The 25,631-nt window shown below is 37.9% G+C and overlaps 1 protein-coding gene across 1 annotated transcript in view; it reads right to left on the bottom strand.

Annotated features, from left to right (window-relative positions):
• The window catches only part of SCAPER (S-phase cyclin A associated protein in the ER), a 322,376-nt gene that overhangs the window by 73,677 nt on the left and 223,068 nt on the right, over positions 1–25,631 (bottom strand). The window contains exons 25-26 of the mRNA XM_067534777.1: positions 17,356–17,479; positions 2,837–3,066 (exon numbers count right to left, since the gene is read on the bottom strand). Coding sequence (XP_067390878.1) covers positions 2,837–3,066; positions 17,356–17,479 — 354 coding nt within the window. The remainder of the gene's footprint in view (positions 1–2,836; positions 3,067–17,355; positions 17,480–25,631) is intronic.

The raw sequence follows: 25,631 nt of genomic DNA, 5'->3' as shown, positions 1-25,631 counted from the left end.
AACACTTAGATCTGAGAAGAGATTTATGAAAATCTAGAAAACTACAAACCTGAGAGGGACATAATGAAACCAAAACCAGAGACTACCTAGTGAGACTTCAAGAATGTTATGGTTTAACTGAGGCTAGTCAATAATTAGCATGGATTTTCAAAAAGATGATCACACCTGATATACCTCATAGAGTTAAAGAAGTAAGATGGAATTAAATAATGTCCTTAGCTTCCTCCAATACTATCTAATTATTAAGGATCCAACCCTATCTGTCCTTGACTCCCAACGAAATCAGTCAGAACTGAGAGTACTTGCCACCTGGCAGGACTGGGTCCTAAGAGAGCTTTTTATACAGTAACATACCAAAGGCTAATCTGATAAAGTCAGCAAGTTCACTAAGGGAATGGCCTATCTGAGTGAGTAAAGAATTCCTTAGATATCGAAGACAAGAAATTGGGAATAATATCTCCCAAGATGGAAGGAGGTGAGTAGTTGAGTGCAAAAAGGATTAATATTAGGATTAATTAGGAACCTTTATTTAAACTAGGAATTAATTTAATTTAGGAAATTTAGAAGAAAGAACAAACAGCATTGTGATGAAACTTGCTAATAATACTAAGTAAGAATGTGAGAGTCAATAGAAAGAAGAAGTGCAGCATAGTTCATAACTTGGATAGACTATGTGTGTGGATAGATAAGGAACTTTTGAAAGTGAATGTACATTAAGTATGAAGTGATACAGGTAAGAACAAAAAGGAAGAATATATTGCACTTTTAATGGCTGTACGTTCAATATTGAGAGAGATAAACAGCAACACAGTGTTTTTGCCCAGTAAAAGGCAAATCCCACTGCATATTAAAAAAAAAAAAAGCAACACTATCACTCTCTAAGGGCTGGTTTACACTTACCGCACGATTCGGCGGCAGCTGATGGGAGTTACGCAAACTACACAGAATAGTTTGCGTAACTGACGTCGACTGCTCTGCTTCCCTTCTGTGCGCTGTTTACACTGCACTGAGCCAACGGGAACAGTGTTCCCATCGACTCAGCGCTACGCTACCTGAGGGGGTGGACTTACTCAGTCGACTTCCTGATCAATTGAGCAGGTCTCACTGACCGCTCAATCGATCCTGAAAGATTGACCTGGCAGCGGTGATTTTGCCGCCGTCAGTATAAACGTAGCCTAGGTCTCCTACTGTCTTATCTGTGTCTGTTTTTATATTGTAAATTCTTTATAGCCAGAGACTGTCTTTATGTTGTGTTTTGTATACTGTGCAGCACATTGTTGGGAATCAAAAAATATTAAATAAAAATAACAGTAAGGATCCATATACAAAGTTGCTAACTGTGAACTGGAGGAACTTATACTATGCAAAATTCTGGTTACCTTTATCTAAGAAAAAAGGACAGAAAGAAAGACCAATCAACCAAATAATACAAGGACTCCCACTGACATAAAGGAAACATGCATATGCAAAGGCACAATCTGGGCCATGTTTAATCCAACACAATTAAACGAAATAGGGGCCTGATCTTGTGAGGTAATTTAAGCCTATATGCTTATTTAAAAATAAAAAAAAGAAGACATTTCAGAAAAGATATCACTAAGAGATACAAATTTCTACAGGAAATAAAAGACAAATGCTAAAATGTACAATGTAAATTATAGCAAATATAAGAATAATTCAATGCATGAAGGAAAACTATGGAAAATCCTGGCACTAACTTTCTTTCTGTATTGTAAAATGTAGTTAATTTAGAGAAACAAGAATCAAAAGCAGCAATTAAGAACAAAAAGTAGCATTTTTCATAATTTGTAACTCAAAAAAAGGAACTAGTTTAATGGAATTTTTGTTCTGCTTGGTCTTCCTCCTGTCCAGATCTTACCAGAATTCCTCGCTAATCATTAGGTCCTATTCAAATGTGCAAAGTGGACATTCATATATGTTTTATATTCTTCATGAAAACTTGTTCTGACTTTCTGTACATTAGTTGCCTTTATTCTGTCTATGTTTATTGACAGTGATATTATTGCAGCTAATTTTACTTACTTCTGTGTCAATAAGGAGGTATTTTGTAGTTGGGGAGAGAATTGGGGAACTTCTCCACATCACAAGAGAAAGTTGGACTTGAAAACGCCTAGATGGCCTTTGAGTGGTCTTCTGGACCATACATAGCAGTGGTGTACCATGGCTCTCTAGTGGCCCCACCGCCAACTCCCTGCCTAGGGCAGGAGGGGTCCCTGGCTCCCACCAGACAGCGCTGCCTCCCAGCTGCCCCAGCGAGGGGGCGGTCCATACCTGCAGGGGGGACATGCCGCCTTCCTCCTCCTGCGCCCCACCCCGGAACTTTCTGGTGCTCATGGTGGCAGCTCCCCTGGCTCTGACTGGGCTCTGCCGCCACCGCTGCCCCACTTGCACTTACCCGCCATGCGGCGCCTGCCTCTCCCTCACCACAGCGCAATTGGATCTAATGCCGACTCCCACTACTGGGCAAGGGGGCTTTGCCCCCGGCCAGGGAATAGCGGGGGGACGTGTTTCCTCCTCCTGGTCACCCACAGCTCCCCGCCCCTGCCTACCCCTGGGCTCCGTCCAGCTGCCCCTCAGATCCTCCTGCGCCCCCAACTCCCTGCACATCATAAAGGGCCCCACTGGCGATCCCTCCCCCTCAAGCCAGAACCCGGGGGCCTGACTCCCTCCTGTCCCCAATGTATGCCACTGATACATAGGTGTTAGTCTTACTGAGTTGGGTTTAAAGGAGCTTGTTACCATTGCCAGTTCTTTATAATTTTCTTTTACTAAATAAAAACAAAAAAGGTTTAAAGATATTTCATCATTTTTTTACCTGATCAGGTCCTGAACCCTGCTGTTAAAGGCCTCAACTTTTGAGGGTTTGTTTTTCACTTCCTGGATTATTTTAGGTGCAGTGGGTCGACTGTTTCCTTCTGGTAGACTGGAGATCAGACACCCAAAAACCACAGCAATGATTCTGAGAAGTCCTGTTGTTAAACCTTCAAATACTTGCTTATTTGCACTTCTTCCTAATATTGCATTATATTCATCTGGAACACAAACCTGCATAAAGAGATACAATAAACACATTTAAAAAAATATGTAAAATGTAACTAAAGAGACTGTTGTTGTTCTCCTAAGAATATATTCTTAATTAATGCATGCAGCAGAACAATCAGAAAAGCCTGATGGTATACACAAACATGCATTAGAACCATAAATAATAACTGAGAAAACAATATTCTAGCATTATTGATGAACATTAAAATACAATATTGCATCCTTTATTAGGCAGATTGTTATAAGTATATATTGCTCCATCTCCCATTTCCAGTGAATGCCATTTAAAACCTCTCACAATTACGTGTGCAAAATGTGTGTGCAGAATATGTTCTAATGGATAAAAAGAAGGAATTCTTAAATGGAATTCAGTGTGTATAAACCTAAAAAGAAACCTTATAGGAAAGGAGTATATAACTAATTATATAAAGATATTATTATTAATTATTACTTATAGGCATGGTCTGATGACAATTCACTGACAAAAAGAAATATATTTTCAATTTAACTATTAAATTATAAAGTAAACAAACTAATTGGATGGCTCACTGCCTCTTTGATTAGTACTTTGTATTATCATGTGAAAGACCCAAATTAGATCTTTGGGTCTAATCTTTTGTTTCTCAGGCTGCATGAAGCTTGGAATGCAACAGAGGCAGCACAGTGCTCTTCTGTGGAAAGTGCACCTCTGATGATCCACCTGCCTGACTTTGGAAAAGTATAGATGTTCAACAGTGAGAATACTGTCCAACTCTCCTTGTCCAGAAAGAAGAATGCTATGGCAAAATTGATGAGTGCATATTTGGCAAAATTGATGGGAAATGGCTGGTAGAGAAAGATTTTAGTGTTTTTGATATGGTACGTACAACTGAGCCTTCTGATAGAAAATGCAACACACTTCGTAATCCATGTGAATGAGATCTACTGTATATACCAAGATCAAATCTCCTATGGACTTTTCTCTAGGAGCAACAAAGAGGCACTAGAAATTATGGAAAGATTTTATCATCTCAATGTAAAAATTGAGTGTACCCTATACGTCTATTTTTTTGTGAAATTGTTGTCCCAGAAGAGTTATGGAGCCTAAAGAAAAACACAGAAAGAAAAGGTTATTGATTAGGATGGAATTCAGAAACCACTATTCAGGGAAAAAAAATAGAATCAGGAGGCTGCATCACCTTACCCTTAGGAAAAGGATATTAGAAGATCTGAGCAGCAGATATAGGTAACACAAGCCAGAGCCACACGTGGGCTCATTTTTGTCTCAATTGCAAAGTACTTTGCAGATCAGGAAATACATTTTCCAGTCAGCAGGAAGACATCCAATAATGCTCTTTAGCTTCTGCCTAGCTTATCATAAAACAGTGCCATTTGCTGTTGATCTCAATGCAAAGAGATTAATCTCCGGCTGGACCTAGCAAGCACAAAACCATGCCCACCGCTGAGTTAGACCACTGAGAGTGGTCCCATTTCATAGAGTTGAAAGAGAGATCTCTAGAGAAGTTGTTTCTCCTAATACGTGAATGGCTAATAGAAAGACTGAGAAGACTAGCTCAGTCCTACAGACATGCTGCTCTTAGGCTGTATTGAAGCTAGTGTAAAATAGCTTCTAAACTTTTTAGCATTATTTGCACTCTCACTGCAGATTATAGGAAGGGAAACTGTCAATGCCAGATGACTGACTCAAAAAACCAAATACAGGAATAAGCTAAACATATCAAAGAGAGAAGTACTCTTAGGCATGAGAAGCGTCCTCTCCATTGTACTCAATAGACCCAGAAAAATGTAGAGACATGCCTGTATCACTGCTAGGATTGTGTCATGATTCACATGAATCATTATTTTAAGTTTGGATAAACCTGTACAGAGGCTTTTGGTAAAAACTTGCAACACTATCAGAAAATAAAGATACTTCCTATGTGATTTCTGAATTAACATGTGGAAGCAAGCATCTTAAAAGCCAAGAGCATCAAATCAGCATTTGGGAAAGGATTGTGGCACTGAAATTATTGTAGTCTACAGAATTTGATCTGTTTGGAAATCTGTTCAAACTTCCAAAGTCTAGAATGGGTCAAGAAGTTTCATGATTAATTTAGAATCAAAAGTAATGGGAAAAGAAATTCTGGCCTCTATGATTCGTTGTAACATCTTCCATTGACAAGGATTAGGAAATATTTCCTAACAGAATCTTGTCAGAAGGATCCTTGAAAAGTAGACTTTGTGTGAGAAGGTGGTTGGATGAGACACAAATTCATATTGAAGGGCATAGCCATTCTCCATAAACTCAAGGTCACATTGACATGACATGTTGGAATGTCATAAAGGGAGGAAATGGGCTAATGGTTTTACAAGGGAAATAATGACTATTAGAATGAACGATGGCAACTGGTTTCATGCTCTCTGTGGTTAAGCCTCAAATTATGCATGACATGAGACCAATTAGCAGAAGCCAAAGTTGCCTTTTGCAGGTGCCCTTTATATTTTCTCACTGCTAAGGACAACAGGGAAAATGTTTCTGATGCAACTGATAGTGTGGTAGCTCCACCTGGGGTTTATAAATAAGTTCAGCCAAACCCAGAAATCTGACTGAGTCTCTTGTCTCCTCCATCTTAGCCAAGGTGTTGTCTTTGTCATGGGGAAGGACCAATTAAGTACTTCACCCTCTAGGCCTCCTGGATGAGGCCTGAATTCCTCAATGAAGAATGCCTTCTGTTGATAGTACCAGAAGCCAACAACCATGATGGCATGTGAGAAATGTAATATGTGGGGTTGCTTGGAGAGCTGTAGACTCTTCTGTGTCAGAGCTATGAAAAGCTTATTTTTGCTAGACTCTGGGAGCAAATCAGCAGCTAGAAACATCTTACTCTAAAGATGGTAGTAATACCTGGACAGATTTACAACATGTAAAATATGAAGGCTATAATATATATAGATACAAAATTGGGAGCAATTTCTCAACTAGTGTAAACCATCAATTCACTGAAGTCAATGGGGCTATGACAATTTATACCAGCTGAAGATCTGACCCATTATAAGCACTGGTGGTTCCAGAATCTGAGATAGACCAAAAAACAAACAAACAAACAAACAAACACACACCCAAGTAGTAAAGGGAATATGATTGATGTGCAAGTTTTACAGACAGAATCTTGTCACTTTAGGTAAATGCATCTTAGCTGGGCTCACTGTTTTTAACGGTGCTGACATCTGCACAGCGCTGCGGTTCTGTAGAGGCAATTTAATGATAGAGAACTTGATCTTTCTCCACCCTGTAATTAATGATCGATACTGTCTGAAAGCTTTCTTTCATTCAATTTTAAAATCCTCTAGAATTAATATATGCTAATGGATTCATAAAATGCTGTTGCTCCATAGTTTAGCCCTGTATAGGTATCTGGGGGGATTTGGTAACACTTGGTGACAAAGAACAACATGCACATTTCTTTATTATTCATTAGCTCTGAGCCTTGTGTTGGTACTTAAAACTCATTGTAATAGTCTGGTTCCTGGTGATGAGCCAAGTCAGCAAGTGAGAAGTCTTCAGCTGCTTATTCAAGTTTGATTGAAAAAATAATATTATGTTGCTCCAGTAATCTACACTGACTAAAATAATTCATGCCTAATGGTTTTGATTCTCCACTGAAACAGATGGATTGCATTTTAAAATGTGTATATAAAAGTTTTAAAATGTGTATATAAAAATATGGTAGCACTGTGAACACCAAGTTTTAAAATTACCACCACATATCCGTTGCTCGCACAATTAATATATAAAATGATTTGCAACCTTTTTCTTAAAAGATTATTTAGTACTAATATTTTGTATTAGCAGCCTTCCATTTGCTATAATGAACAGCATTTAAGCCAGGTGGTGCTTTGTGTTTTTTACAGTGTTAAATATTTAAGTTGTTATATTTTCTAAATACATGGCACCTGATTATAAAAGTCAAAGATTTTATATTAATGTGCTATTTCTAATTATTTTAAATAAGGAGATCTATTTTCAGTAATAAATCCAAGACTTGGTTGAGTTTTACAATTTATATATGGAATATGTGTATATGAGTTAATGTGGTTCTTAACATTGTTTATGTGCAGGAGCTTAAGAAAAAAGCCAGTATTTTTCCTGAAGATTGGTCATTTTAATCTTCACTGAGATGTAGAATGTTTTCTGTTTCTCTAAACTGAAAGAGTGGGGAAGAATATATTTATTTTACTTTGGGCTAAGTTTTAGTTTTTTAATATTAAGTTGGGCGGCTGAATACTTTTGTCTGCAGATTTTGTGTGTTAGGTTGTTTGTTGATAATTATATAGATTGTGGATGTGAATAACTTATGTTTTAAATAGAAAAATTATGGAAGGGTTATTCTATGGGTTTCAGATTTTAATTTTTTTATGCTGTCTGTGTAGAGATGCAAGTGTGGAGCTAATGATGTGTGTCAAATACCTATGAAACTGTAAACTTCCAAATAGTTCATTTTAAATTTTCAAAAACAGTATTCTTTGATATTTTTAATGTTTTAAATGACAGATATTCAACCCTAATTCTATATTGAAAAAGGTTTGGTCTGGGGTAATTGGTATAAAGCATTTTTAAGTCATTGACGATAAAGGGAAAAGAAATAAAGAACAACGTTTGATTGATTTATCCAGTGTCACAGTGCTGTTTCAACAATTGTTATTGGAAAACAGCATTACTGCAAACACTAGACTAGAATCCAGAATTCTTTATTTGTTTTTAAATCAGGAAAACTCCTAGGGCCAGATTCTTGGATCGGATGCAGCCCATTTGCACTGTCCTGGCAGCTTGAAGCAGGCTTAACTGTTCAACTTAGAATTCCCCACGTGTGGGGGAAATCCCTTGCTGGCATAGCCTCCTCAGCTGAGCCCACCATTAAGGACTTAATTCTGCAAGGTGCTGAGCACTCTGGCCCTGATCCAGCAAAGCACTTAGCATTGAACACAGCTGAGAATCTGGTTCTCAGCAACTCATGACACTGCAACTACAGTTGTACTTCAATATTTCTACAAAAAACAAACAAACCACGACATATATTTTGACTTTTTTGTATGTGTCCAATAGAAGAAAGAAATAAGAGTTTCCACTGAGCATCAAAGTGTAACATCTTGTTCCCAATCTCACTCACTGAATTCAACAACAAAACTCTCATTAACCTCAACTGGTGTAGGAGCAGACCCTTCTGTTTTGGTTCGACTATTTTTCTTTCTCAGCACCACATACTGGTTTTTGTCATTTGGAATTTCAAATCAAGAATACACTTCTATATACAATCCATTGTATGTTACTTTGAATGAAATCTTTAGAAAATGTAATATGTACTCACCAGGCATTAGCATTAGACGTCAAAAGAAAGTACATATAAAATGTTCACAGATACTCTCCAAATTTTAGCACGTCTTTTGAGTGGCTTCTGTTGCCTGTAGTGTTATTTCCGATAGAGATATTGTCTTAATGTTGATAGCTTTTCCTCCATTGACAGCTTGTCTACACGTGGACAGGAGCAGCTATTGCTGAATTACTCCATGTGTGGATACTCTTATTTCGCAATTAGAGCGGGTTGTTTCTGTTTAGCTTGCCCCTTTGGGTTAGCTGTTCCCGAATAACTCCATATGTATACAAGCCCTTAGCTCTAAAAGGGAGCAGAGAAACACAGGCCTGGATTTACAAAAGACTAATTCTGGGCCTTGCCATCCAGATTTTGTCAGATCAGGGAACTGTAATTTTAGAGTGGGTAGGAGACAACATTCTCCATTCTGCAATCCCTGCAGCATTGATCAAGCCAGATAGAAATTCATGACTAATAATAACGAATGAGATGGATTTTACATTATTTTCAATATTCCCTTGCAGACTATATTTGGTATCTATCTCAATGCATTATATCTGCCATATAAAAGGGAATGAAATACTATTCACTGACATTTTTAAGTATGTGCATGAAGACATAAAATTTAAAACAAATGTTTGCTCAACAGACCACCCGGAACAGTTCTCGAATTAAAAATGTCCAGTGTTATATTTCAAACTTTAATTTTGTGTTATTGTCAGCTTCATAAGATTTCAATTGGAAGTAAAGCTTTTTAGAGCCTGAGGGGTAGATCCTCATCTGATGTAAATTGTCATAGCTCCACTGACTCTCAATTTACATCAGATGAGGACCTGTCCCTGAAAACCTATGGTTTTTAATCACTCCTATAAAAGTTAGAAGCCCATAGATCCAAAAACAGGCCTATTCTAAGTATTCACAAGATAATCTAAATAAGGTGATATTTTGTGACTGGATTTGCTCATATAAATGGTTTCTAAGCAACATGCCCTCAGGGTTTCTGTATTAAGGGGTGTTGCACACCTTGTGATGTTATCTCTGCTCACTAAGTCACTTGTGTTTGTATCGCCCAATCAGCCGCGGTGCTGTGCTTTCTGCAGACAGAAAGCCACTGGGCTTGCCTGAACAGAAACATTTTGGGAAATGTGCAGTTTTTAATAGTATTTGCAGTAAATACTACTGGCTCCCTATATGAATTGAACAATTAAGCTATGAAAATTGAGCTAATGCTCACTCTTAAGGTGGGTGGTCTGTGCAGGTCAGGGTTGAGGTCAATAGCAGGGTGGGTCTAGAGAAAGCTTGCATTACAGCTGTCTAACTGTACCTGGCCAAGGAATAAACAGAGTTCTTTAGCTTCTGGCATTTCCAATCCTTCAATCTTTCGGCAGAAACATAAAAATACGCTCCCTCTTCAAAGAAGAACAAGGGCTACCAATTTAACCAGAATATTATAGTAATGCCATGCAGCCCATTGCAGGATATGCTGTGCCAGCATTTCTACTATAGACCCACTTTTCATAAGGGTTTGCAATGTGGCTCTAAACTTCCATTCTAGGCTGAAATGTGACGTACAGGGTCTTCACTCAAGAGCAAATTGATTGACAAATTGCACAATAAAATATGAAAATGGATTCAAACCATTTTTTAAGTTACAGGATTGCAAAGAATAAAAAGATGCTAGTGGTTTCAGGTGCTTTTTATATGCCAACACTGAAGCATGACTTGTATTACATTAGAAACTACTTGATAAGGATGGCCTGACATCCTAATTAAGTAGATTTCCCCTATGTCCACTTCTATTGTGTGATGATCCTCACCCCTGCAACTGGAGGTGAAGTCAGAAAGGGCGCAGTTTTTTTAAGTGCCTCTTGAACTTGGATGATGCCTTGGAGATGAGAAGCTCTGCAAGCTGCTTTAGTTACCCTGGAGTGCAGAAGCTCTGCACTTGCCCTACAGTGTGTCTTGCAAATTATCTTTTTGACAACTCCTCTAAGTACCTTGACTCTCTCCCCTGTGCAGCTCTGTAAGCTCTTCCCCCTCATAGTTCCTGTATGTGTCCAAAAGTGAGTGACCCTGTGGAGACTGAACATCATGGAGATTACAAACTCTGCATGGATTAAAACAGATGAGGAGCTTCTGTACGTGTTTGTTTACAATGCTTGTAGTTATCAACATGGAGATTATCAACTCTTAAGAGACCGGGATGCAATTAAAAATCTGTGCAGCTGCCTCAGTTCCTGCAAAGTACAGAAGCTTCACAAAACCAATGACATACAGAGTTGAGATAGGAGTATATTCAGTGGGATGGACTGTCCTGTTCAAGGAGCATTGCCATACCAACTAAATGGCAGTCCTTCCCAACCATTTACACTGGGGGGAAAAATCAATTCCCTGGGAACTGCCCCATGTAACTGGATATCCAGATTAACTCACCCCAAATAAACTGAGTGTACTGTATGAATAAAATTTTACAGTCCATTTGTCTATAATGTGACTATAGATTTAAGTAATGTAATGACAAAGTTGTTTCGTTTTTAGTAGTTTTCTGTGTATCTATATGGAGAGATTAATTTATAGTACAATATATATAGGGCTGGGTTAAACAGGTAGAATCATTTCCATGAACATTTCCACCAGTTCATTTCATACGGTTTTTGAGTTGTAAAATGATGAGTTATACTGAAATTTGAGGGCCCAAACATTTGCAGATTACCTAGAAAAATCAACTTGTACAATAACACAAGATTTTAAATTTTTGAAATTTCGCCTAGAAATATAAATAGCAGCCACCTCTGGAAAATTTGACTTGGGGACAGAAAGTTGGCAGTGCTAGAACAACACAGTCACACACATTTATTATGGAATGGCAGCCACAGAGTTAAGAATGCAAATGAAGTGCCATTATTTCTGTAGGGTATACTAGCAGAAAAGCCAGTTTGTTTCCCCATCAGAATTTCAGATTATGGGCAAAAATATTACTGATTCTTCTGGTTTATACACTATGGGTTTGATTCATCACTGCAGGAGCAGAAGGGTGCAATCTACATCCCTTTGCATCTAAGCAGATATTTCTAAGAAGGGCAGTTGGAAGTGCAGCCACTAGCCTCCCATGGGTTTCTCTCATGCAAAGCAGCTGTAAATTGTGGTCAAGGTTCCATATCCACATTAATGCCTGAAAGACAATCATTTTGTGTGCAAACTCTCCAGTATATTAAAAGCAGGACAAAATCTTAATACTGTATCTTATATGGACAGTGAACATCTAAAAAACCCCAAATACTGACCTTATCTGATACGATAACAAAATAGTTCAAAAGTCTTTGCATTTTCTATTTATTTAAAAAAACCCAACCAAACCAATTAGCAAGAATTTGTCTATCACAAAGTATCCTGAGAAGTGCTTATTATTTCTATAAATCTTCAGGTTTATAACAGTCAGATCAGGATGAAAGGCCTTGCATTCTTTTTAGAAACATCACACTAGATATTCTTGTTTTATGACAGCAATGATGGTTCAGTTTCATGCTGGTTACATTAAATGTAACATTTTGGATGAAAATACAATATAAAACCTAATTTCAGTGTGTTCATTATAAATAATTCCTCACCTTCAGTTCACTAGGGGCCCTTCAATCCATACATTATGGACGACTGTTGCAAATTTAAAACTTTACTGGAGTACATCTGATTAAAGTTTTCTATGAGACACATAATCAGGCTATTTCAAGAGTTCAAATATCTTGAAACATCAGAATTTCTTTATTCACCTATCTTTTAAAAGAACCAAGTAGCTTTCATTTTAATTTTAAGGAAAAAAAAGTCCTTTTGACTTTTCAGATAATTTCGTGGGTGGAGAGAAGATTATTTTATCTAGAGGATGCTCTTAGATAAATTCTCACAGAAAAAAATAAAGGATATTTAAATATCCATGAACACAAAACATACTGTATCAAAGATACCTATTTCTGCAGGGATTAAACAGTGAAGCCTGCCCTGATAAACATGTGGCACTGATAACGAAAATCCATCCACATTATATGGAAAGCTTCCTATAAGAAAATTAAATGCTCCAAAACAAACTTAGCTTGTTAATTTAGATTCACACCTTCATAAAATGCTTTGAGATACTTGGATGAAAATAATTATAATAAGAGGAAAATTCCTTAGCAATTCTGCAGAGTCCAGAGAAAGAACTGACTCATAGAATGCAATCTTTCCTTTCATTTTGATAATATTTTGAGACTATTTCCTCTAAGAAGGCTCAGTTACAATCTTCTGATGCAACAGTATCTGTATTTGGAGTCTGTAATCTGATAACTGTTGAGAATCATGCATGTTTACACAAATATTACCTGATTACTAAAAAAAACCCATCTGATTGTGGCCTTTAGGAATTAATCTTAAAGAGAAAAATAATCTCATAGATAATGTTTAATGGTGTGTAGTGTAATAATGTAATTGGAAAAGCATGTGGGAAATTAATATCAATGCATATGAATAAATTAAATGATTGGCAGTAATTGTCTCTCTTGTGAGTCAACTATCTATAATTCCCTGGTATTTAGAGTGCCCTTTGAAATAGAAGGAAAAAAAGAATCAATTTAATTTTGGATGCTTATGCCCACAAAGAATTATAACAATGTAAGGGCATTGGGCACTAATTCTTAATGAATATGCATTTGAACTAACTGGTAACAAAGTAGGGCGTATCCCAGAGGGAAAGGTCTGAATGAATGAACAAAAGCACCTAAGTCAACTTCAGGTGAATGCAGATAGCTTACTAGCCTGGGCTATCTTGTTCAGCTTATTATTTTCAAAAGCTTCTGGAAATTTCTCTTTGATCTATCTGAGAACATATATTTAGAAAATAAATTGTCATGCCTTTTACAGGTTATTTTTAAAGCATAAAAAAGACAGGTTTTTGTAGCAGATGAAAAACCAACCTTGGAATATTTAATAAGGAACAGATCCATGATTTTTATTTTCAAATGTATGTATCGTGAAGTATATGGCTTTATACAAATGGCTTTTTCTAGGAGTGGAAGAGAGATCTTTGTAGAAGAAGTTACTCACTTTGTGCAATAACAATGTTTCTTTGAGATGTATTACTCTATGGGTGATCCTCTGTAGGTGACTCCCAATCAGTATCCCTGTTGGAGGGCTGGGACTTCTGGGTTGGGTCAGTTACAGATGACAGTATTATGGAGCTGAAGATGGCATTGGAGACAGGGTCCCCAGTGTTTGCATAGTGCTCTGCAAAAGTGTGGACTGATACCCATGTTGCTGATCTCTGAGCTATGGACATCCGTGAGGAAGGAGACAGATGCAGAAACTGATCTTGTGAAATGTGTACGGATCGAGTCTAGAGGGGTCATATTGTGAATTTGGTAGCATTGTCTGATGCAATTCAAGACCCACTTAGAGAGTCTTGGGGCTGAAATTGCTGAGCCCTTGGATCTTTCCACCACAGAGAAGAAAAGTCTAGGGGATTTTCTGAAGGCCTTTGTCCTATTGAGGTACAGTGCTAAGGCTCTCCTAACATCTAAGGTCTGTAGTATAGCCTTACTATGGTCTTGGTGAGGTTTGGGGTAAAATATAGGAAGGTGGACTGACTGATTTACGTGAAAGGGGGAAGTTACTTTACAGAGGAATTTTGGATGCAGCCTGAGTGTAACCTTGTCTGGAAAGAATAATGTATATTGGGGATGTGCCATCAAAGCTGCAATCTCCCCTATTTTTCTAGACAAGGTGATTGCCATCAGAAACGCCACATTCATTGATAGATATGCTAGTGAACAGGTGGCCATGGGTTTGAAGAGGGGCCTAGTCTCTTTCAGTAACAGGTTTAGAGATCCCACGATGGGTAGGGAGTCAAGGTTGAGAGAAGACATTCATTATACACTTAAGGAACCTTTTAGTGGTTGGCTGTGATAATACTGAGTACCCCTCTATGGGTTAGTGAAAGGCTGTGAGAGCTTAGGGATAACTCTGATTTTTAAAGGGTCAGAGCACACTCCAGAATATGTGGAAGAGTTGCTGATGTTGAAGAGATTTGTTGGGATGTGCACCAAATCTGAAATCTGGACTACTTCTGCAGGTAAGTATGTTGTGTGAAGGACTTTCTACTGTGTAATAGAACCTCTTGTACTTCCTTTGAGCATGAACTTTCTAGGTGTTGGAACTATGCAGGGAGTCATGCTTTGAGGCAGGGAATCCCCAAGATGGGATTTAGGGTATATCCTCTGTCCTGTGAAAGGAGGTGCAGAGCAGTCGGAAGGAAGTTCTGCAGGCATGTCATGAGCTGCTTCAGGTAAAGGTACCAAGTTTGTCTCAACCAAGTAGGAACAATCATGCATTGACATGAGCGCCCCCCCCCCCTTTTTTTTTAGCAGGACTTTCAGCAGTAGAGGAAATGTGGGAAAGGCATAAAGAAGATCCTTGTCCCTGGGGAGAAGAAGATCATCGCTCAGAGAGTGCTGTCCTTTCCCCACCCAGGAACAGTAGTGTGGACACTTCCTGTGCTTATAAGTGGCAAACAGGTCTGTAGATGGTGTTCCCCATTGTGTGAACAAGTCATGGAGTATTGGTGGGTGCATCCCCCACTCGTGATTGTGCAAGAATTTGTGACTGAGGTTGTCCACTATCAAGGTTTGCATTCCCAGACGGTATGCTGTGGACAAGGTGACGTTGTGAGAGATGCACCAATTCTATAATCTCATTGGTTCTGTGCATAGGGAGGGCGACCTGACCTCCCGATGGCTGATGTAATACATATGCAGGCTATGTTGTCTATTAGGATCTTCGTGTGTGATCCTGCTATTATTAGTGGGAGAAAGTGGCGCAGGCATTCCTGACTGCTCTCAGTTCATGGAGATTGATATGTAGAGATATCTGTGCAAGCAACTATTTGCCTTGCATAGTGATGTCTTTTAGATGCATGCCCAATCCTGTGAGTGATGTGGTAAGGAGCAATGATGGTGTCTTCTGCACGAAGGGGATCCCTTTTTGCATACATTGGCTGGGTTCTTCCACCAGTCAAAGGAGGTTTTTTTTGGAGTCTGGGGTGTGGTATCCTGTAGGTCAAGAGCTAAAAACCAGTCTTCCTGTTCCAGCGGTGGAATGCTCATCGATAAGGTGACCATCTTAAACTTCTGAGCTTTGACAAACTTGTTGAGAGCTCTGAGGTCCAAGTATAGGTCTCCAATCTCCTTTCCTTTTTAGTATTAGGAAGTAACGAGATTAGAACCCTTTGCTTCCTAGATGTTGAGGAACTGGTTCTATAGCTCCTAGCTGGAGCAGTGGCTCTATTTCCTGTCATAGTAGACTCTTGTGAGAAGGGACAGGGAAGGGTGTTGTGGAGCAGGTGGGGAGGTGAAGTGGATGGAGTACCCAGATCAAACATTATGTGTTCCCAGGCACTGTCGAATGCTGCCAAACGGTGGCCAAATAGGTGCATGATCATAGACAGTAAGTAGTAGGGAGTTGTTTTGCGGCACTTTGACCTGACCATCAAAAGTGGTGCTTGGAGGCTGGTGGCTGATAGTGACCCAAAGATTCCGGCCCAGATAACTTACGCTTCGGGAATTTTCCCTTTTTCTTTTGTGGTTTGTAATGGCACTGTGACAGCAATTGAGACGAATAAGGTCTGTGTTAAGACTGGGGGCTAAAACGTCTCTTTTGCCCCAGTGTTTAGATTCCCAGCAACCTGAGGGTGGCCCTGGATTGAAGTCTCTATTTATGTAACAAATACCTTTTATATTTCTCCAACAAAAGTGGAAATTAGTCCTTCATAGTAGGCTTGGCACAGTACTAAAATGAGGAAGGGTAAGGTATTTGGCATCAGAATGAATCTTGTCACTTGTAAAGTGCTATAGTATTTAATCTCTTGTGTAATTAAACAAGTCTGTGTTTGGCTCATTCAGCAGAAAGAAAACAATGTTGTGGTTGGCCTAACACTATACATGCAACTTTCACTAAATATAATTATAATCTAATACCTGGAATCCTTTTGGAAAGATTTGGTGAAAAACCACGAGCTGGCAACTACTTAGAGCAGAATTTACAGGTTACCTTCAGGTTTTCTTTGTCTGTCGAGGACCTTTTGAGTGTCACTTTTTAAGTGTTCATCAACAGTCCCATCTATGGCTTGTTGACTCTAACAGTGTCATGTAAATTATTTAAGGCATGTACATAACTTTTCAATTAACAAACTGCTTGGCTCATGAAAATACATACACACAATTTATAAGTAGAAATTCTAGACTAAATATCTCATGATGAGCAGGTCACAATGAATTAAAAATGAGTTTTCAAATAAAATATTTAATAATATCTGAAATGAAATGAAACCTTGCAAAATTAAAAGTTTCTCAGTTAAATAGGCCTGGCTGTTTAATGATTTGGCAAACCAAATTAAGGCTACACATTAAGCAAACTTAAATTTTAGATATTAAAAGATACCTGAACTGAATATGTGCAGAAATAAAGCTCAGATAACTATTCACTGAATGTTATTATCAGTGGAATTGAAGCTGAAAGCGTTAAAGACAAAACACTGGCTGAGCATCTGAAGTCCTTTTTGTTTGGTTCTTAAGCATATTTTGTGTGTTCACAGAATCTGTTAGCAGAAATTTTTCAACTTTACACAATTACAGTATATACACAGTAACCAAATACACATGAAAAAGCAATAGTCTGTCACAGTGATTTGTATTGGTATATGTTTTGAGTGCAGTGTTGGTTGTGATGGGCACCAATGAAAATATGCTAGCTACTCCTTTTCCTAGCACATACAGAATATTTTCAATGGCAATACCATTGTAGAAATGCATAAGATTTTAATTCTCATATTTTTCTGGTATTAGGTATAATATACTAATATTCTAGTATACTGGCACTAGGCAAACACACACAATTTCTAATTCAAGGTAAAAATGTTACATACCGTTAACTGATGCATCAACAAGTCCATTAAAAAAGTGATCTTATTACTAAACAGAACATAGGTGCAGTTTTCTGTGCAATTACTGCAGGTCAGGTTGTAAGCATTTACGGTGTTGCAGAGTGACCTAAAATAAAAATTGAAATGTCAATATATTTTTCTTCTTAAATATATCAATCTATAAAATCAAATATCAATATTAGACTGTGAGGAATATCATCAGGCAATCTAAAATGAAGGTAAGTTTAATTAATTTTTTATATTCATGTTCCACAGAAGATAAAAACTAGCATGAGGTAGGTTAAATTAAATATTGACATGAATATAGAAGTTCTGAGTGCACCCATAACATTCCAAATTCCATAGTGTGTTGCCGCTGCATCTGCTCTAGAACCAGAACTTGGGTTTAAAACTAAATTGCATGCCTTGGAAGCTGTAATGTTAAAAGAGTAAACTCTCCTATGTTACATGTGGTATTAAATAGACACATCCTCACTTTATTAAACAAACAAAAAATCAGTCTTTCATATTTTTCATCATTGGTATATTAGAAATATAGTAAAGGGGAAAAAAAGCACATCTATACAATATCAGGTACAACTCTTATTTTTGCACAATGTGAAAAACTAATGTTTTCTTCTGTCAGAATTTGACTGTCTCATGCAAGTAACCTAGGTATACAAGATCATTGGTCAGTCTGGTAGCAGGATATTCAGGAAGAAGGATATGTAAGCATTTCCTGCTGGTTAATTACAGAGGGTCTGACTTGCAGTCCCAGTGAACCAAGGTGAAGAAGGTAGAGGGGTAGAGTAATTTGTATTGAACAAAAGAACAACAAAGAGGTGAAACATCAGTCTTTTGCCTCAGGTGGATCTCCTCACTATTTTGGGACTGAGAGAGACAAGGTGGGTAAGGTAATACCTTTTACTAGACCAACTTCTGTTGGTAAGTGAGACAAGATTTTGAGTTTACAAAGAACTCTTTTTGTGAATCATTGCCATCCCTATTACAGGTTCTGTAAACATGAGTGCATGACTACATTAGCAACCATGGGCGCTACACTAACGTATCTGAGGGGAAATGGTAGGTTTTCAATAGCAAAAAGGAGAGCACCAATTCTGAAAAACTGGGAGAGCAAAAACAAAAAATCCAGAAACAAAATGGGCCGTGACACTTCAAAATATATACAGTAGGTCTGGTTCTTCCCTACCTTGCACCTTGCGGAATTATTTATTCCTATGCAAAGTGAATGCTTTATGTTGAGTCAGAACTTTCACAAGAACTGTCCCAAGCCTATGGAACTCATTCTCACAGGAAATCAGTCTAGCAAAGGGCATGACTATAACTAAAAATGTAAGTCACCCTTACTGAGGTGGTTCACGTCTGCACTGCCCTTCTTCTGTCAGTGGTGCGTGTCCTCACCAGAAGCGCTTCCACTGACTTAAGAAAGGCAATTTTGGGTGGCGGAGAGTCTGGTCTTTCAGCTCTACATGCAGCTCCCCACAGGGAGCCTGCATGTTGCCCCAAGGCTTCTGGCTCCCCACTCTCCACCAGGAGTTGCCCTCAGACTACCAGCTTCCCATCGTCCTGAGGCTCTGGTTCCCTTCTGGGAGCATGGCTGCTGCCCCCCCCCCCTTCCCTCCCCAACACTCTTTAACTCCCTGCTGGGCGGCTGTCGTACTCCTGGCAGGAAGTGGGTAGCAGAGAGCCTGGCAGGGGTTGGGGGTGGGCAGCCATACTCCCTGTGGAGAGCCAAGAGCCCTGTCAGCTGCTGTGCTCCTGGAGGTGAGCCTTGGGCAGCAGGGAGCGGAAAGCCAGGAGCCTTTGGGCAGCTCCCAGCAGTTAGAACAGTGAGCTGGGAGCTCGTGGGGCAGCCCAGCTGGAAATAGGGAGCCAGGACCCCAGGCAAAGCTCAGCTTGGAGTGGGGACCCTGGGCGGCAGCCTGGCAGGGAACAGGGAACCATGGGACAGCCGAGCTCCAGCCGGAGCCACCCACCCACCCACCCAGCTTTCTTGTCAACTTCACGGCTCTAACATGGAACTGTGAAGTTGAAAAAACTGACAGCCAACAGCTGATGTAAGTAATCCCAGCGTCCACACAGACACTGTGTTGCCCTAACTAAAGAACATAAGCCCTATACGTCTCATGTTGGTGTAGTAGGGCACTTACAACAGTGGGAGCAAGGCTGTAGTGTGCACACTGACATAATTAGTCAACGTAAGCTGCTTTATGTTGACCTAACACTGTAGTGTAGACCAAGCCTCAGGATTTTATCACTTTCAGAATAAATGTTTTCACAATATTTTCTTTGACTTAGCTTCTCCTCAAAAATGTCTTTGCTTACGTACAGGCACACAGACACACAACACAACTATATAATAAATAAAATAAAATAATAATAAAGTCAATAAGCAATTCAGGTTGTTTTCCAAAAGGGATGCTAAGAGAAAAAAAATTTATTTCTATTTTTAAATACATGGAAAACACTCAAATAGTAAGGTGAGGGAGGCTAACTAGACTCAAAAGACTAGACAAACTTGAGAGCATTGGTAAAATTCACATTCAAGAATGGGTTGGCAGTGTCAACTGATAAGTTTTTACAGAGAAGATGCCAAAGTCACCATCTGACTTTACTAACTGTAAATTTATTAAATACATTTATCTTTCTTTTATAGTTTTATTTTTTATTTCAACTGGTGAGCTTGGAGTGGAAAAATATTGAATAGAGAGACAGCCGGAGGTCATCATTTTGTAGCAGAATCTTACTAATATGTTTTTGTGCAGTCCCCTATTGAATAAGATTTATTTATTACAAATATTTAGGAAGCCTCCCTAGGAATTTATTTATATTGTGCTCATTATTGTGGCAGCTGATCACCTAGCTCTAAAGGTTGACAATTTAGAGGCATTATATATATATATATATTACTTAAAAATTCTTTCCCATATTTCCCAAACCAATAAGGGATGGAAATGCTCAGAAGACAGTGAATTTATAGTAAATTATTCCTTTGTGTTGCTCAATTGCTTCTCCTCCAATTGAAAACGGACATTATTGGATTCTAAAGGGAGTGCCAACTAGCCTTCCTTGGCCAACAGGAAAGTGACAGCAAATGGGGCACTAAGGATAGAGGTGTGTAAAATTTTAGAGATTACTGAGACTGTGATAGGAATGTAGAACATGCTGCACCCTTTAAAAATGGAACAGGAATGTTTTTTGGGAGAACTTATTTATATGATAGTTGATATTACAATTCCCCTCTTTTAGGCATGGAAATCCATAATCATTATGCCTATTAGTTAATATTCTGAATACGACCATATTAATAAAAATAATTGTAGTGTACTGTTTATATTGTCTAGTTATAAATTAACATGTTCACTCTGCCAGGAATGCAGTCGTCTGGAAACGTGGTTGAAACAGTATAAAATGCAGTATCAAATTACTGCTTATTGAGCAGCAATGTCATTCACTTGTTTTTCAATCTACAATGATAATTTCTGTGGAAAATTCAACTGGTATGCTGCTTATCTTTGATGCTTAAAACTAAAAATATACATGCAACCAAAATACCTGAGATCTCCCTGACACAATCTAGGAAGGCAGCAAGACGGTCTCTTGTATCAAAAAGGTTGAGAAACGCTCCTCTAGAGCAGCAGTTCCCAACCTGTGGTCCACGGACCCCTGGTGGTCCGCGAGGCTACTATAGGGGGTCCACAGAAAAGAAAAAGAATAACATCCTCATCAAGGAAATGTACAGTTTCAAATAAAAGTGAAGTGTAAAAAAACTAGTAGCATGTGGTGGTCCACAAAATGTTTGGAGGTTGAAAATGGGTCCACACACTTGAAAAGGTTGGGAACCGCTGCTCTTGATGACTTAATTTTTCTTCTAGCAAAGATAAGTCAAAATATATTAAGGAGGCTATTACAGTTAGAAACATAAAGGACATCTGGCAATGTTTATTTTCACTACATAAAGGACAAGTTTTAGTTCCCCACCTTTCGGAAAGCTCTTTCATCTACAGCTCTGAAGGAAAGATCAATTAATTTAAATATGAAAATATATTTTCCTAACCTTTGAAATTTAAAGGTAACAGGTTAATTTTACATCTTGCTAGTTTATTTCAAAATGTTTAGAATTATGAAGTTCTCTTACTGCAATACTACTCAGAGTAGATGGCATATTTCATTATTCCAAAGAACAGTCATTCTAGATAGATCTAAAATGAAGAATCCTCTGTCTTAGATGTAGACTAAATTAAGCTGAAGTAATGCATCTGTATTTCCCAAATGTTTCTTACATCCGAAAAAGTACTTGAAGTTCCAAAGATTCAAATAATGCATTTAAAAGTGTGACATAAGCAAATGCTTGTCAAATTAATTTTTCACAATAAAGGGGGCTTTTTTAATTGATAACATAAGCTCGTTAACTATAGACTGCTATGATTAGAATGTATTTAGGTATGTTCTTAACTAAGATTCAGTTATAGAAATTTTTTATTCAAAATTGGAAGTGTCAGCACTGAAGCAGGCCCCAGGTGGTTTGCAGTGTTAAATGGCAGATTAAAGTCAGCACAACTAATTTCTTTACTTTAATCTTATTAGGAGAACAACAGCTGTCAACTGTCACCATTTCTGCACAAGGCCTCTGAGACAGGCACAGAATGCTCTGTGTGTCAAGCCAGAACTTCATCTAACCACAATTTAAATTTACCAATTTGCAAAACTAAATTTATTTTTTGATGTTTTTGTACTGGAAGATTTTATTACTCACATTTTAAAAAAAATGTATGTATCAATAAAGCTATCAAAATTACGTTAAGGTAATAGAGTATTTTCCTCACACGTAAAGCAGTTGTTTATTGACTACTAATGTTGTTCTAAACTTTGTATCACACCCACAAATCAGCTTTAAAGCTATGTTAGACAGCACGTATACTCAAACCACATAATAAGTCTACCCTCTGATGTAAGGCTTTACTCTAAACTAGAGTAAATCCAATTATAAATACACTCTTTGTGATACACACATTTTGGCTCCAGAAAAGAGTTCTATCCTGAAGTTAGACCAAAATATATGTATATATATTATTTATTTTATATGAACATAAATAAATGTGAACAATGTTTATCTTTAATATATATCTTCAAGTCAGAACCGAACAGTTTAGAGCTATGTTCCTGATTCTCCTCTAAACTACATCAGTGTCTTGAGTGGAGTTACTCCTAATTTACCCTAATGTAAATGAGTGGAGAATCATGGCTATATCTAAAATTATATTCCACAACACAAAACTAATTCATGTTTGTGCAGTAGGATATACGGGTGAAAAGTCCTAACCTTTGCCCCATAAAATCAAGGCACCACAAACATATAGTTATAGCCTACCTCTGAAATAAGACGAGAATTAAATATACATGGCATGAGGCCAAATACATTACAACCCCTCACTCATAAAAAAGCTCAATTATTGGATGAGTTATTAAAGATGTAAACAATCAGATTCGTGGTTCTGCTACCACAATGGTGAACTACGAAGTTTAACCAACCACTGCCATCTGAATAGTACCTGGAGAGCTGCTCAAGAGGCTTTTTCACTGTTCCAACAGGGAAAGAAAGCAGTTAAGCTTTGGTATCTGACAAAAAGGAGGCGAATGGAGGTGGCAGATGGGATAGTAGTTAAAGAGTGGAGAGAGAGAAAAAGAGACGAAATGGCCAAACAGTGGAACAGTTAAGGAAGAGACAAGGTTTGAAATATAAAATTAAAAATAAATCAGGAAAATGTTGAATTATGAGGCTATAATGCCATACTGAGATTTTGAAGACTGCATAAACACTTGAGCTTCACTCACATGGTTTATAATGTCTTCGGAAATCCTCAAAGGAATGACATCCTTATAATTCACAGTTACCTGTTTATTCTGTATATCATCAATGCTATCTTAAATTCTCTGACAGACAAATGGGCTCTCCCTCTAAAGACTGATTACAACTAATAAATAGAAATAGTGGAAACCAACAGCACTAACCTCCTTTATTTTTCACTGGCTAATGTTTAAGTTTGAAACCTGCTCTTTTTATAAATAAGTCATTATATGACATATGACAAATCAAGTGTACAGTTTACTCCCAATATTTACATTCATGGTAGAACCTAGCAGATTCCTGCATAAAGTTCAAAAGCCCTGATTTATTAACTGAAAGAAACTGTTCCCACTAAAATCCATTCAAAACAATCCAAAGAAGCACCTTCTATCTATAGTTTTTTCATATACTAGTGCAGCAGGGCAATGTTGCTTTGTGCTTGACAACTGTCAGATGTGAAACCCAGCTTTGTGACAGAGAGACAGAAATGGTCATGAAAACAGACAGATGCTGCAGGTTTTGGATGTTGATCTTGCAAGGAGGTCATTCTCTTCAGAGAACCCTTATGCCCTTACACCAACTGCCAGTCTTGAGTGAATGTTTCCCCAGAGGGAGTAACCTTGCAGAGAAAGCTTGTTTTGCACCTCAGGTAACAAGCATTGTGAACAATACTTTAAAATTGAAGGAGCAGAGCACTCCCACTCCACATTATGAAATATTTATAAAGCAGGTCAAAAATTGTAAAATGGGAGAGCAAACTATGGAAATATTTTCAATCTAAGGTAGATCCTATCACCACAAAATCTTTTATTTTACCCTGCAAATGCTAAAAACTATATCAATCTATCCACAATATTACGCAGACTATTTTCTACATACTATAGCTACAGCTCAGTCTGGCTTCCCATGATATTTACTATGAATGGATAATGAAAGAAGCAGTGTGGCAAGACACAAGGAAAGAAAAACATTAATCCGCTCCAATCAAGTTTTTAATTGTAACCAATGTCTCTCTTATCTGTCTGCTATCAGCCTCTGAATAATTTGCATTTACACATTACCATTTACTCAAAGAACTAATTACTTAAGCCTCACAACACCGCTCTGTCATATGTAAATACTGTTTTACCCATTTGGAAAATGGGTAAACAAACTGAAGCACTGAGAGGTTAAGTGATTTGCCCACAGTCAGTAAGCAAGACCATGGCAGAGGCAGGAATCCTGGTACCTGCCTGGGCTCTTTTAAGTCCTGCAGCATTTTTGCTGTGTAACTCCCATTTGATTTTACTGGAAGACACATAGATAAAATATCACAAGACTGGGAACTTTTACTCAAGTATGAGAAATTATGGCTTATTCTGTAATCAGAAAAATGAAGAACAGTGCCAATCAGTTATGAATATTATAAAATTTTTCTCTCAGAAATAATACACCTGGATACTAATTCTTAATACCTTAACACCAATAACAAAACCTATTATAATCCACTTCTTTCTCCTCCCCTCTCTGAGTGCTTTGTTTTTAAAAAAATGACCCCCTCACTAACTGGATCATCTGTCTTTTACAAATGCCACATCTTTCTTGCAGCATTTGCTGTCCTGCTGGTCTAACTAACAATCTGGGCAGTACAAAACAACAGGCATATTGTTAAATCTTTTTATAATAAAGCTTTATCTTGTAGACATGGGATTAAAGTTCTGAGCTGCACCATGCTGCCAGGATTTTGGGGAAAGAGAGATGTGGATAATAGCCCGTGTAATCTCCTCACCTACTTCTAAATAGCTTAACCTCATCACAAAATAGCAGACAGATTCCTAATTTAAGATGAGCACAAATGGTTAAATCAGACAATGCCACATAAACTGTCTATTTTAGTTATGTGGAGTGGTATCCTTTAGCAAGATCTATTTGGTGGGGGAAGTCAAGCAAATAATTAATAAATGACACTACTGAGTTTAATTTATTTCCACATTTTTACTTCTTGCTTGTGTTAGTGCTAAACATAGGACAATGCCATATTACTGGACTCGAACTTAAAAAGTCAACAGAGATGTAAATTCTACCAAAACACAAAATGACCTAAGTAAAGTAAATTGTAAACTTTTTTCAAAACTTAAGGCAAGAAGAAAACAGATTTACATTTTATTTTTCATTTAAAGAATCAGCTACAACCAATGATTGTGCTTTGTTTTTTTTTTTTTTGTTTTGTTTTTTTTAAAGAGATTCAGTTGGAAAATTTCTCATCTTGGAAAAAAAGCCACTTATTTAAGAATCTGTTAGTATGAAGGAGTTTTTGTGACAGCAGGTTAACAGGCAACAGATCACATTTATTCTCTGTACTGAAAGTAGAAAAATGATTGCTTTAAAACAGCCAAGTCTGAGCACGCCCTACGGAATCAGAGCTCTCTCT

Source organism: Emydura macquarii, unplaced genomic scaffold (assembly GCF_026122565.2).
Source record: "Emydura macquarii macquarii isolate MOO-44397 ecotype Brisbane River unplaced genomic scaffold, CSIRO-AGI_Emac_v2 contig_3451, whole genome shotgun sequence".
NCBI classification, from domain to species: Eukaryota; Metazoa; Chordata; order Testudines; family Chelidae; genus Emydura; species Emydura macquarii.
Note: the sequence above shows the minus strand (reverse complement) of the source record. Positions and strands in the feature narration are given on the sequence as shown.